This window comes from Dipteris shenzhenensis, chromosome 9 (genome assembly GCF_047967505.1).
Source record: "Dipteris shenzhenensis isolate YYH24624 ecotype China chromosome 9, Dip_SZ_1.0, whole genome shotgun sequence".
In the NCBI taxonomy this organism is placed as follows: domain Eukaryota; kingdom Viridiplantae; phylum Streptophyta; class Polypodiopsida; order Gleicheniales; family Dipteridaceae; genus Dipteris; species Dipteris shenzhenensis.
Genome location: NC_141604.1, coordinates 13966430 through 13981496, shown reverse-complemented (window position 1 = coordinate 13981496; position 15067 = coordinate 13966430). Strand labels below are relative to the sequence as shown.

Sequence of the window (15067 nt, the reverse complement as noted above, 5' to 3'; positions counted from 1 at the left end):
AGGATTGCAACTATGTACATGGTGAAGGGTAGTCCTTTTTGGGTGGTTCTTTGATAAGTTTGCTTCGGGGGTCTGCTTGTAGCGGCATGCTCCTCTGCAGTATACTCATACCTTGGCTTCGAGATTCTATTGGGATGTGGTTCACTCTCTTGCACTCTATATAATACCTGATACTGTGCTCGACTGGAGATGCGATTATTTGCAATTGTAGTCTCTCTAATACATGGGCTATATTTTGTTGTTACCCCGCATATTCACATGCGCTTATTTGGAATTGTAGTCTCTCTTGTTCAACTGCCTGTACATTCACAAATTTGGTGAGTCTGCTACGCTATGTATTAACCTACTTTGAGTGACTCCTTTGTATCTTGACACCCTCGGATACATCTGCAAGGTTACTTCTTCATGTCGTGTGCTACGAGTTGGACCACCTCTGCCATTGACTCCTTGTATACATACTTATATCTAGCAGTACTATGCCTTACATGTGTTCCCTTTTGAGTGACTCGGTGGTCACACTATTCAGCTTTGCCTTGTAGTTTTATCTTATGCCTCTGGGTATCTGTCAAGGTTGGATAGCTTTGTGGTCATTCGCTATTCCAATATTATAGTTGAAGAATATTCACACGCTATAGATACTCACGTAGCAAAGGGTTTCCGACCAGAGTTTCTACCGGTGCTTCTTTTGGTTGATATGTCCCCCGTATATGATCATAAATCCTTATGTACTATAGGCAGATATTTGTTATAGTGCCGTCTCTGTGGTTGATAAGATATACTCCACTCAATGGATAGTCCTTGGCATCTATGTATATGCACATGGATGTTCATGTGTCCATTTGTGTATAAAGGGAGCTCTCATCGATTATTTCGCAGCGAGCTTGCTGGTGGTTCTCACGATCGATTATCTTGAATCTTGTTCGTGTAGCCTTGAAACGGTTGGTGTTGGTTGTTCTTCGCTATATCAATTTATGTGAGCTCTAGAAGCTCAGTACACTACATATTATCGATACCCTTTTCTTGTTACTTAGATCGCTCTTGATTTAGGGTTGATTGGGTCCCAGCATGGTAAATTGCTACTTGGGTTGTGCTTCCTTTATGCCTATAGTTAAGGATAGCCGGGTTCCCTATCAGTACGTTAACACATTGCTTCTCCTCTTCTTCTTAAAAATTCCTTCATAATTAGGTCCCTATGGTAGTGGTCATGAATCTCTTAAGTTATCTTCCCCTATCTAATTGCTTCCTCTCTATTTTTGTTGGAACTCAACTAAGTTAATCAGTTTGTAATCTATGTATTTGCATTTATATCTAATTGTTCATGTGTTACCATTCATATTACGATAGATATAAAAGGATGGACATATATAAAGATGGATATGTGTATCCTTGATATATATACATCTCTCTCTCTCTCTCTCTCCATATATATGTGTGTGTGTGTGTGTGTGTGTGTGTATGTGTGTGTTTGTGTGTATGTATGTATGTATGTATGTATGTATGTATGTGTGTATATCTATATATATATGTATGTATATATATATGTATATCTATCTATCTCTCTCTCTCTCTCTCTCTCTATATATATATATATATGTAACCTCCAAACTCATTCCTCTATCCAAACAAACTTGTTTTTATATTAAGCTTGATAAGTGTATGGCTAAGTGTTAATTTTATTGTGACTCTGATAACAAGGGAGGGGTGTCTATGACACCTGTCTTCCCAACTAAAGTTAAACCTGGTTCTTACTATTTTGCTTGTTGGATGGTGGCAGGTTGGCAGACTCCCCTCTTCAATAAAAGTGATGCTTGCCATGACTTATCCAAGCTCAACTTCTATACAATTTCCACAAAGTCATTTCTACAAAATGGCCCTTTGCTAGCTTTACGTTCTTGCTGTTTTTTACATGTTAAGACCCCTCTTTTCTAGTTATGTATATTGCTAATTTTCCTATAGTCCTTGTGCATGACTTCTCTTGGTTCTTTTCTCTTATGTGTCTCTTTTGATTTTATTTTTTAGTTATTGGCCCTTTTTATTCATTTGTTTTTTCTTTTTCTCTTACATTTTCTACATTTCTTTTATAATTTTATTTATTATTCATTGGCACTTGTAAGACTCTTTTCTTTGTTCACCACTACTTGCTTTTTTCATCTAGATTTAATCAGTCTCTACCTTTTATTCCTACTTAAGTTAGAATTCATTTGGTTTCCTTTTTTGCCTGGAAAAATCTCTCTCGTTATATATATATATATATATAATTATTATTTATATGTTAATGTAATTTAAATTGTCATTGACTTAATGATTTTCTTAGTTGTTTTTGCTTCAATTAATTACTTAAGTTCCCTTAATAGCTAGGCTTATTTATTTGCCTTACATAATTGATCCCTTATCTTTTTTTGGTCTTCTATTTATTTGTATCCCCTTTTTTGTGTGATTTAAGTAATTTTCTTAGGATTTTTATTTTTCTTCCTTTTCTAATAAAAGGCTTTCTTGTCCTTCAGATAATGTGCTTATAGCTTTTTTTCATTAATTTATGTTTATTTCCATTATTAAGTCAATTATGCTATTCTATGTTATCACTATTCTTCCTTACTTAGGATTGTTGTTATTGTATTTGCTTTAAGAATGGTATAACCCCCATGGGTTTTTATAACTTATGTCACAACTGGGTGTGGCCTACCCCCCATTTGTCACAACTGGGTGTGGACTACCCCATGGCTTGTTCCAATTTTGCTCTTTTATCTCTACTAAATTTGAAAAATTTCCTTTAGTCGTAGGAGGTATTTAATTATTTACGAGAATTTGAAAAGTTTATCAATTATGGATATGGAATACCCCTCATGTGACATGTGATGCTACCTTTGCATTATGCTCCTTTCAAAAATTTACTTTTGAATCTAGACGGTTGTCTATGTTCCTTGGTAAAGCAATAACACTCTAGGGGATACAGGCATTAGCTCTCTACCCATTTGAAATGATGATATTCTAATACCTCATTTTTCTTGGATGGTGGCAGGTAAGTGGACCCTGACCTTGGAACCTGGACTACTTGATGGATTTGACACCCTTTTCCAAGCTTGTGTTCCTATTTCAAAACTTTCCTTTACATTTTCTTTTTAACCACCCCACATACCAAGCCCACTAATCATCCCATACCTCCTCTAATCCCTTCTTATCCCATGCACTCATTCGCTCCTTACTCCCTTTGTGACTTAAACTTCACTTATGGTGGCTAAATTGGTTTTTTTATTATCTAAGAATCCATATGGTTGTCTATATTCCTAGGTAAAGCGATAACAAGCCGGGGAAAATAGGCATTACCTGTCTACCCAAATGTAACTATGATGTTATAACACCTAGTTTGTTTGGATGGTGGCAGGTAAGTGGACCCCGACCTTGGAACTTGGATTACCTGAGGATTCGACATCTTTTTTCTATATTATGTTTGTCAAACTTTATATTATTAAAAATTCTTGATTTTGATTGAAAATTTTGCAAACTCTAGTTGCATTTTTCAACGTAGATGTCTTAAATATTTTTTCCTTATATGTTTCTCTTTTTTAACTTTTTATCCAATTAATGGAATTAATTGTATGGCTCAATTATTGATGGGACTTTTTAATCTACACACACACACACACGCACACATACACACACACATAGAGGCCCACATGCATGCATGCATGCGGCTACACACATGCACAAACACATACACTTGCATGCACACACACACACGCACGCATGCACGCACGCATGCACGCACACACACGTACACATGCACGCACACACACAAGTACACCCCCCCACACACCTATTACTCTAACTCTCTCTTTTTGGCAATGGCCTTTCCCACTATATTAATACCTTAAAGATTCTACTTTCTTTCCGTCTTACCTTTTTTGATCTTTCACCATGGTCTGATGGTATGTGTTATGCTAAATCTAACACTGCTCTAGTTTTAATTGTGAATTAATGTTCCATCAACCTTATCTCTTGAGCTATTTAGATATTCTCCCTCTCTAGCTTCTCATCTTAATCAATGCCTAGCCTTTTCATAGAATTCACCTTCTCCATTCAAAATGGCTCTCATACATAACTTTCTTTTTTGTCCCTCTTTTATCAGCATACTTGCTATTGTACCTCTCGGCCTCATGCGACTACACTATAGCTGGACTTCTTAACACACTCAGGCTTCCCTACTCTTGTACAACATGAGCACATCTATTGGCATGGAATCTTAGGTCACTTGTCTTCCTTTGTTCTCCATTCCCCCACTCACCCCCTTCCTTTTCCTCATCATTCTATCATCTTTTTCCTCTACTCCTACATCTTCACATTCCTTGCTTCCTCTCCTCTTACTCTATGTTAAGGTTTTCTCACTCACCTCTTAACTTCCTTCCCCCCCTCATTCTATCATTCCCCTCTACTCCTACATTAAGGTCTCTTGCTTCCTCTCCTCTTGCTCCCATGTTAAGGCTCCTTGTTTCCTCTTCCTCTTGACCTTGTGTTAGGTTCCCTCTTCCCCCTCCCCCCCCCATAGTCCTTCTTCCTCCTTTTGGCTCCTTCCTTTGTATCTTCCTCCTCATAAATTTTAGAATTTATTTTCTATGATGGAGGATCAATGCTCCATCACCTTGCTCTTTCTCGCCTTATTTAAACCTCCTTGATCCAACTGCACTACTTTTAGACTTCCTCAAAACTCATAAGATTCCTTACTTTTATGCGAATTCATTATGTCTATTTCACACGGATTCTTAGGTTGCTACTCTTTCTCTTTTCTTTACTGCTCTCTCATTCACCTCCTAAGAAGGAGGCCTTGAGTATTTTGTGGGCAGATGTTGTGAGAAGAGAGAAAGAAGTTACCAGGAAAGACTTTCATGCAAATGGCAGAAGGCATGCCATCGTGTGCTAGCTTTGGTTTGGTGTGGTTAAACCTCAGATCAATAATTGGTGAAAGGAGGTGTCTACCTCTTTTTCATCGGTAGAGTTCCTATGATGGTGGAGCTTTACTAGTTCTTGGCATTCAAGTATGATTTGTCTAAGTTCTTGGCATTCCAGTATGATTTGCCTAATAATGGGTATGTGGCTTGGTTTGTTGCTATATTTTTGTTTTGGTGCCCCTTTAGTGCATTTATAATCTCTCAAAAATGTTGTCTTGCATCACTCCTATGTGTTTGCAGGTGTTATTGTGTTGGTAATCCCATGGAGTCCTTCTTACATTGATGAATTCAAGTTTCAGAACTTCCCTGTGGGTGGACTTTCCTAGCATGTTGGCTTGGATGGAAAGTTTGTTATAAGTAGTTGTAGGATCTCTGGGGAAGGTACTTCTCATTACACCATTAGCCCAGAAGTGTTCAGAAAGAGCCTGAATTTTGTGGGAAAGGGGGCAAGGTATTCTTGACTATGTGTATGTCTAGCTATCGTAAGGTGATGTGGTCACTCATAAGGTGTGATTCAATCCATTTCCTGATGCATGCCATATATGTAGGAAGATGAGTCATTATGCAATATGTTGTCCAAATAGGGAAGAGAACATCATTTTGGAAAGAGGATACAAGAGATCTTAAGTAAGGGGACATCCCTCAATGGTCATGGAGGTCGATTAGCTACATCAAAGTGACATCCAAAAGGACAATGCATCTCATGTCAAGATGTCAAGGTAGGAGATGGTTGATGATGCCAAAGAATCTTTGAATATTGTGGATAGAATGAGTGACAAGAAGGAGAAAGGACAGGAAGCAATTAAGGAGGAGCCCTAAATTATTGTTGGTAAAAAATGGAAGGCAATGACAAGAAAAAAAGAAAAGACTCCAAGAATCTATCAAGATCTATTGCCACCCATAAGAAGTGTGAATAGATGGTGGAGCTTCATAATGAAGAACCATCATATGATGTTAAGGAGGGTTCAAAAACATACTAGTCCTCTAAGTCTTTGCCTGAGGCTAATCCCAATAAAATGGTGCTTAAAGAAAGACTCGCTAATATTAAGAAGCCATTTGCAGAGGAAGGTGCAAAGTCCCTGTCTCTCAAAGGAGTTTCAAAATGACTCGAGGATGAATCAGAAAAGTTGAATTTCATTCAGAAGGCTTCCAATTGGGTAGATCTAGTGTTGTGTAAACAATGGAGTGGTTAGACTAGTAAGTGTAGTTAGTTCCATGGATATTGTGTAATTCAGTGTCGCTTACCCAAATATGGTCGAGAGTAGATCCATGTGTAGTTGTAGGGTCCTCTATCAATTGTGTCATTTTGTGATGGTTCATGAAGTCTTGAAGTTTTTGATAGTTTGTATTTTTGGTATTGTAGTCTATGCTGAAGTCTCCAAGAATAGTTGTAATTGCATTTGTTTCCAATTTTCGTAAGAGGACGTTCAACATTTCAATCAATGTTGTAGTTGGAGTTGTTGGGTGCTTGTATACATTGATTATTGCGAAAGTGTTTTCGAATTTGTCATAGAATGTTGTGAGAAGTAGCTGGCATTTTTGATCAACAATCGAATTGGTAGATTTTAGGACAATTTTGTTTGAGTAGGATATTGTTATTCCCACTTCTGATGTATCTTCTATTGTGTTGAAATTTGAAAATTTATGTTAGATGGAATTGCTTGTGTGTATCTCTTGGAGGCACAAAATAGTTGCACTGTTAAGGCTTTTATCTCTGCGAGGATGTCATCGATGTGAGTGTATAGCAACCTCATATTTAATGATTGTATTGTGAAGCAATTTAAGTATTGCTTGTTGAAGTTGATTTGTTTTGGCAACCATTGACGCAATGTTCTCAAGTGTTCCATTTCCTGTAGAACTATTTTGTCTACCTTTATATGTTTACTTTCCAACTTGTTTTCAAGGTATTGATTTTTTGGATCCCTCACTTGTGACAACGTTGCGATCGATGTATTGTTCTTGCTGCAGCTGGTTGAATTGGGAATTGTACTTGTGTAATGGTGTTTAGTTTGTTTTTTCTGACTTGGAATTCTCTTGTAATTTGTTGAATTGGAGTCCAATTGGATGGGATCTTATTTTTGTAGAGGTTTATGTTTTCTAGTCTCGTTTGATTTCCCATGTTTGGGTTATTGAATAGAATCCACACACAAGGAGGGGACTCATTAATGTTTGCATCTTTGAAAATCCCATTTGCACCATTCACTAGGCCATCTAATATGTTTAAGTTGCCGAAGCAAAGCTCCACTATCATATCTTTTTTCAAGTGCAATTCTTTGTGCAATCCAGCTGTATTTTTTGAGTTGTTTGGGATAGTTAATGCTTTGCTACATGTTTTGTGTCTCTTATCTGTTGCAAGCAGAATGTGTTCATCACCTTGCAGCAAATTGAAAATTTCTTCGTTGTGAATATCTTTTGCATTGTTTGTGTAGGACAAGTGTGGTATTGTTTTTTTATCCAATGTATTTTTACAATATGTATTGTTCAAGAAGAAGATATATTTTTTTGTGTTTAGCAATTCTAATTTTGTTTAGGATGTCGAGATATTAAATGTTGTTTTGTCGCATTGGAGTTAGCAATTCATATTGGTTTACATTATTCTCCCAATATGATGAAAATGAGGATATAGTATTGGAATTGTTCACAAATATCCATGAGTCTTTGTTGGGCTTGCTTGGCACAAGTCCCCACACAAGAGTACATCAACACTGTCAAAAGGTTGCCATGTGGTTGTGTTTGATCTCCCTTAGTTGCATGTCTGCTGCTACCAGTGTGCTATGCCCAACTAGCGAAATTTCATCGATCACAACTAGTTGTAGGTCTTGGTAGAGAGAAGAGATAGTTCTTGAAGTTTCTTAGTAGATAGACTTGTGTAATGACTTGCCATAAGGGGCAAGTGCAGTGCTGAGTGAATTGTTGTTGCACCAATGTTGAATGCTGCTTTTCCTGTGTAGGCTAGAAGTAAAACTTTTGGAAGTTCAATGTTGGATGATTCTTTGTGTGAGTAATGTCATAGCAGAGCTTGCACAATGGCTAGCAAGGTGAATGTTTTCCCAGTTCCTACATTTCTAGTGAGAAAAATGTGGAATTTCTTGTCTTTGTCAATTCTTTTTCTTAACATTATGTCATCTAAAAGCAAGCATTGTTCTTGGTTCATTTGCCTAAATGTGTTGTGGTATTCTTGATTTGAAAGCATTTTTGTTTTTTTAGAGGAATTGTTCAAAAATTGGTTTGCTCTTATTTGCTTCATTATGTCAAGTGTGAGATCGTATTTCTCAGGATGCTAAATGCTTGTGCTTGTATTCGTTGTGGTGGAAGAATTATTTTTAGCAGTGGAAGAAGAGCTTTTCTTAGGAATGAGCTTATTAAACTTGTTTCTTTGTATGTCAATTATGTGCTTGTATTCTATGTACAAATCATGCCATGTTTGGTCTGCACTTTGTAGAGAAGGCTCTTTGTTATGAAAAGGTAGGAAAAGGGTGCACAACTCTCTGAAATAGTTTTTTGGATCCTTATGCTTGATGTAGTTATTGAACCTTATAATTTTTGCATTTTTTCTCTTGATGACTGTATTGCTGTTGACTGTGTATTCACTAACAAATTTTGCTAGGCATATAGGAGCTAGATTCGAGTGGCGTTTACAATATTTAACCATCGAAAAATATTTCCGTACTTTCTGGATGCATCTTTTCCAATTGTGATCTTCTTTTTAATAGAAGTATTCTATTTTCTGCAATGTTTGTGTTGATGTATTGAAATTGTCTGGTGGAGCTAGTTAGTGGGAGTGACAATGCCAAGTATGTTGCTTGTTGAGAGCTTATGTGTTGTGTATTGAGGATAGCGTTGCCAACTCTCCTAATACATTCGTTTGGGGGAGCTTTCAAGGCAATGCTTTCATTGTACGCTACCTTGACTGCATCAGACATGTCCTTGTCTATTTTTGTGATGTATGATGTGCAATAGGATGCTGCTCCATGTGGGTTCAGGATAAATTGTATCTCTGTATTTGCACACCATAGCTTCGATATTGTAGGGTTGAAGTTAGTGAAAATGTTCTTAGGACTTCTTCTAAGAAACAAGGTAGTGTGAGAGATACTCGATCGCAGACTTTTGATGTATTCATTTTCTATAATACAAATTGCTTAAAGAAATTGTTTGTGAGTCATCCCCATCGTTCTTTCATCTTCAAGATTAACTTAATGCTTTTCATGTTTTGTTTTGATGAATTTGTTTTAATGAATTTGTTTTTTCTTCCTCTTGTAACGGCGTCAATATAGTTGTTTTATGCATTGGTGCTCTCGGAAAGCCAAACCTACATTTTTTTTTCTTGTAGCAAGTTTTCTTGTGCTTGTGCGTTTGAATTTTAGTTTGTTGAAATGGGAACATTGTGATGTCTGCTGATATATACTTGTTGACAAAGGATTCTATGTCGTTGTTTGATGCTATTCCAGGGATAGGGGCATTTTCAATCCATAGAAGCCCGTGATCATGTTGGCTTCCTTTATGTTGGAATTCAGTATAACAAAGAAAAAATCGTTTAACTTCCCCAAAATAGTGGCATCTTTGCGTAGCAAAATTTTGAGACATCAAAATTTGTGGACGTAGTATTGTGTAGTTGTTATTGGATCTGAATGTATAAGATTGCAAGTGGCCATTCTTTCATTTCCTTGATTCTCTTCTTATTGTTCCCCCTTCAGTTTATGGAGGCACTGAAGTAATGGTTGCCCTAGCTTCTCTATTGCAGAAAGCGTAACAAAGAAAGTTGGTGGCCCAAGTTGGCGCAACATTGCAAATACATTTTTCTTTAATTGGTACTTGTAGTCTACAGAGCTACATAGACGTGTAAAGTCCCTGTATCCTATGTTGGAGTGCAACAACTTCTCTATGTTTGTGTCAAGTAGAGCATCCTTTACTTTCAATATTTGGCTCTTTTTTTGACCTTTTCGCATGCAAACCCATGTAGAGGAAAGGACTTGTTGTACTAGTATTTTCATTGTTTTGAAGAAAATGTTTTCTATACATAGAGCAAATCGGCGATCAACATTAGTGAGTTCCCACTTTGCAATGTCTTGATAAGATGTGCATTTAGGAAGGTTGCATTGTCTTTCATTGCCAGAGAAAAGTTTAGGAAATGCTAATTCCTCACAATACTTGTCTTTGAAAATGCTCAAAGGAGAGTAACCTTCAGAAGGTGCAAGTATTATAGTATGGTCTTCAAAATCTGCCACTTGTTGACTATTGTAAATTCCATCAACTAATGTGTCTGTTAGTGGTTGGTCCTCATCGTCTAGATTTTGTGATATTGTATCTTCAGGAAGGACTTCTTTCTCTTATTCTTGTATCATACGAATCTACATTTCCCACAATGGATTTATGTTGACTTTGAATAACTTGTACAATGGAGAAAACAACATTTCTTTTAGGGCAAGCATTGTCATTGTAGGTCGAACAATGCCACTCATGTAGTTATGTTTATAAGAAAGCTTTCATTTAATGGCTATTGCAACGGTGTCTTGTTCGCTTAGAAACCTAGGGAGAAGATTCTGTGCTCTTTCTACATTTGTGAAGACATTAACAACGCTACCATTTAGTCCATATTGCACATCAAAAGATAATTCTCTAATTTGTGCAAATGGTATTCTAATGGAGATCAAACGTGTTCTATGTTGTTCAATGCGAATGTGTATTTTTTGGTTTGAGACATTACCATGTTTTTTTAAGAAAACAAAGGAATTTTCATTTGTTTCACTTGTTTGGAACAAATAGAACACAACTACTTTTTCGAAGAGTCAATGTTTCTTCATATTTAGCTTGCAAGGACAAATTTCCTCTTTCTCTTTTTGATGCATGTTCTTTGTTGTGGAATTTGTGGTTGCAAATGTTGATTTGTTGCTTGTGTTGTTGTAATATCGACTATGAAATTGTTTGGAGGAGCAAGTTGATTGACATCAAAGGTTGTTCTTCTCATTTTGTATATTTTGTTTATTGTGCTTTGCATAGTGTACTTCCTCTCCAGTTCAAGTGATTGATGTATTGTAGCAATGTCTTTTGCTGAGAAGTCAGAATGTTTTATTATAACTTCATTTAGCAAGGCCAAATCTTTTTTTGTCCACTTGCAATATTTGCGATCTGATATGACTTCAACCAAAGGAAAAATCAACCAAGTTGGTGTTGACTCATCTACTAATAGAGAGTGTTTTCTTGCTTGTCCAACTTTGCCTATGAAGGCCCTCTTTATAATTTTTGAGCCATTGAAGTGTAGCAGATTGAAAGAATGTCCAAATAAGTTATGGAAACATTGCAAAACATCAACAATAATTGTGTATGATGAGGAAGATGTGGCGAGAATTCTTTGCATATTATTAATATCGAAACCACAATTGTTTGATTTGACACTCAACATTTGCCATGGATTGTTGCCTACAAATGTAGTGGCCATAATGTTATTGAACATAGTATCTAACAATTGTTGATATGTAAAAGAAGGAAAAAAATGCAATAGGTAGAAAAAACAATCTTCATTTGAAGGGAATTTTTGCAAGAAGGCAAAATCAACAATGAAGTTTTTTGATTGAAGGGCTTTATCTAAGTCCATTGTTTCAAAGTTGATTCATCAAAAATCCCATGTAAGAAGATGTTGGAACGTAAAAGACGTTTATTTTTTGTAACTATTCCATCACAATTCATTGATCTTAAAATAACTCATTGATATTTTTTTTTGCAATAATGTAAGAGTCTTTTGAAAGCTATTTCATTGTCACAATGGATTGAAAGTACAAGGATGATGATAGGAAAAATCACAAATTGTTTTGGAATGCAATAACAAAACTAGAGCTATTGATTGTGAAACTCTCGCTTGGTTTCGTTGTTTTGAGCTTCCCACGTGCCAGCATAATATCTGCCTCGTAGAAGTTGAGAAAAGGGACATTCAACTGCAACACTATGTCTACGTCTGGTCCCCTGAGCTGCACTGGAATCCGCTCCCCGTCGCACTAATAAATATCACCGATCAAACAAGGCACCCGTACAATTGTCTGGACACTATTGCATGAGTAGCAATAAGGTCGAAGCTCGTCACCCCTCATGCATAATCCACTACAAGAGTCGCACTCGTACTCTAGCAAGTCTGCATTGATGTTGGTGAAATGCAACACTCCAAGTACCTGTCATACAAGAAAAATAGTGAGTGGCTAACAAGTAATTTTTTGTCGAGAAAGGACATAGTACCTTTGTTCCATAGCGCAAACGAGCAACTTGGCCAGAAAATACTGTCTTCAATGCATCTTTGACTGGACCATCTGGGACTTTAGCCAATATGGTGAGCGCTGAATCTAAGGTAGCACAATAAAATACGACAGAACGAAAGCGTATCAATCAATTTCGTGTCTACTAAAGTATGCACCGCTGAATCTAAGGTAGCACAATAAAATACAACACAACGAAAGCATATCAATAAATTTTAGAAAAATCGAACGCCAACTTACTTATTGCAAACTCATGGACAACGCTAACTCCTGCATTAGCCACATCATTCGCCTTGGATGAGTATGCAATCACTAGAGTTTCAAACGCAGAAGGACCAGTCTTGCCAGGGAGTGGTGCGAGAAGAGCCTTTGCCAATCCTACGATAAGAAAACAATATAAGAAGATCAGTACACGAAAGGAAGGAAACAAACAGTTGAAACAACTCAAATAAAGAATGAAGGAAGAGAAGTAAGATTATGTTTGTCTTCAGAAGACTTCTCTCAAAAGTCCCACTATCAGTCTCCATGTAGTCTCCAAATCGATCTACACCAGCCAGGTCCAAAAACAAAAAATACACAGCAGGACGACAGATGCAATTTGCAATACCATCGCGCATGCATGCATAATTTATAGAGCCCGATAACAAAGCTCACAAGCACTTGCAAAACGTACGAATTGATGGTCTTCGTCACAAGTATCTCGTCCATGCTTGCACCCAAACCTTGTGCAACCGTATTTATAAAGCTGCACAGAAAATTAACACACAATAGACGAAATGGTGCCGTAACATACTCAGCTAATTCTTTGAAACGAATATTTAAGCCTTAATGATACATTAGCATATGCGTTTCCTTTATGAAGCACATAATTCTCACAACCGCCAAGCCAAAGTTGCCAAAAAAGTGCTGCCAAGCCGGAACTTCGAAGCTAGAGACAATTAAGGCAACTTGAGAAGACAAAATCACCAGACGTAGTCGTGTGCTAGAGGCCAAGAATCTAGCCAATCTAAAACAGTTGGAGCAACATCGAAACAGAATCGGACGATGCGAAGTCCTGGAAGGTAGAACGAAAATAGAGCACATAACTTTTACCTTCCATGATCTTGCTGTTGCTACTAACGATCTCAGGTCACATCCCTGTCATGCGCCTTGAGGAATCGGTATAGTGCATTCAATGGGAGGCCAGTCGCTGTATTCCTCTTGAGGGATTCACGTTGTCGACCATGCTCCACTGGAATCAGTGACCAAAGTAAAACAGCAAAGCGAGCAAATGAAACAGCAAAAGAAGAAACTAGCGATGATGCTCCACCGGAATCATTGATAGAAGCAAAAACAGCACAGCGAGCAAACGAAATAGCGAGCAAAAGAACCAATCATCAGTGGAGAAGACAAAACAACACCACAACGCAAAATGAATGCATGCAAAATATAAGCCATGCATGTAAAGATCTCACGAACTCAACCTTGAGTGACTGCCACGTGTAGCCAATAAAAAAACTCTTTTTTTAAAAAAAATTACATAAATACCTATTTTCTGCCTTATTCAAATCTCGCCGATGCTAAGGCTCCCCAACCAGGGCAGGCCAAAAATGCAAGGGGCGGCAAAGAAAATCATTTCAATTTCTTACATGAATGGCTTCCCGACGCCAGTCGCCGTTTTTCGGTCGGGAAGCCATCAGAAAAGGCAGCTGGCCACTCGCTGCCTTCCCGGGCTTCCCTCTTGGGAAAGAGCTCGCAAGGTCCTTTCCCTCCCCAGTCCTGAGATTGCTTGGGTAGCAAGTATTGCGGTAGCTTGGGCGAGAATCCGAACCGTGGGAGCCACCCGCAAACCAAACGCTTCCTTCCGAAGGATCAAGAAACGATAGAAAACTGTGTGTGTGAGAGATAGAGAGCGAGCGCGCGCTCAGAGGTTGTGTGAGGGAGCAGCATTGTTTGTTTGTGTGTGTGAGAGAGAGAGAGAGAGAGAGAGAGAGAGAGAGAGAGCGTCTTGCGAAACATGGCGCCGAGAGGCAGCAGCAGCAGCAGCAGCAACAGCAGCAACAAAAGTAGCAGCAGCAGCACGCCCCAACCCAGTCGCAGCAACCCCCAGCAACCTCGCTCCATGTTCGCCCATGGCTTCGAAGAGCGCCATGACCTCGAACAGTACTTCTGGACTCGCAACACAGTGCTCCAGCTCCTTCACGCGCTTGATGCCTCCCCCTCCAATTCCTCTCCAGGCCTCGTTTGCTGCCTCGCTACTCCCTCCCTCGCCCACGCTTTCTATCACGAGAAGCAGCGCGTGGAAGCTCTCCTCGACATTGACACTCGCTTCGCATACCTGCCAGGCTTCCGCTTCTTCGACCTCCGGCTGCCCACCTCGTGCGACCAAGACCATTTCCGTATCGTGGTGTTCGACCCTCCGTTCTTCTACATTCCCCTTGAAACTGTTTTTCGTGCGGTTGAGGCGGTCGTGGCTGGAGATTTCAGTACCAAACTCATGCTAGGCTTTCTAAAGAGAGAAGAAGCCTCCCTTCTCAAGGCGTTTGCTCCTTTCAACCTCCGACGGACGAAATTTGTCCTCGAGTATACGCATGTAAAACCCAACAAGTGGAGAAACTATGCCATGTACTCGAATATCGATCTGCCGGGTATCAAGCGGATAGCCAAGACGAAGTGACTCTCGAGGCTCGGATGATGAATTCACCCTTTATGCTTTAACGACTTTCATTTTATTGGAAGGCAGTTCCACTTCCATTTTATTGGAATGCATTTCAGATGTTCATCCATCCCTGCTTGAAATAAATAGGGCGAAGTCCTGATGTGGTTAGCATCAATGCAGGAAAATAATACTGCCACCAAGTCGGTAAAACTCCTATTAATTAAGTATTTCGTTAATAGGGGTTA

The 15067-nt window shown here is 38.5% G+C and overlaps 1 protein-coding gene across 1 annotated transcript; it reads left to right on the top strand.

The window, feature by feature from the left end:
- The first annotated feature begins 14180 nt into the window (after nt 1-14180).
- On the top strand, nt 14181-14857 carry LOC147898236 (uncharacterized). Its single transcript, XM_087378880.1, has one exon. It carries the CDS (start codon nt 14181-14183, stop codon nt 14838-14840), a length of 660 nt encoding a protein of 219 aa, XP_087235006.1. The 3' UTR covers nt 14841-14857.
- The last annotated feature ends 210 nt before the right edge of the window (nt 14858-15067 follow it).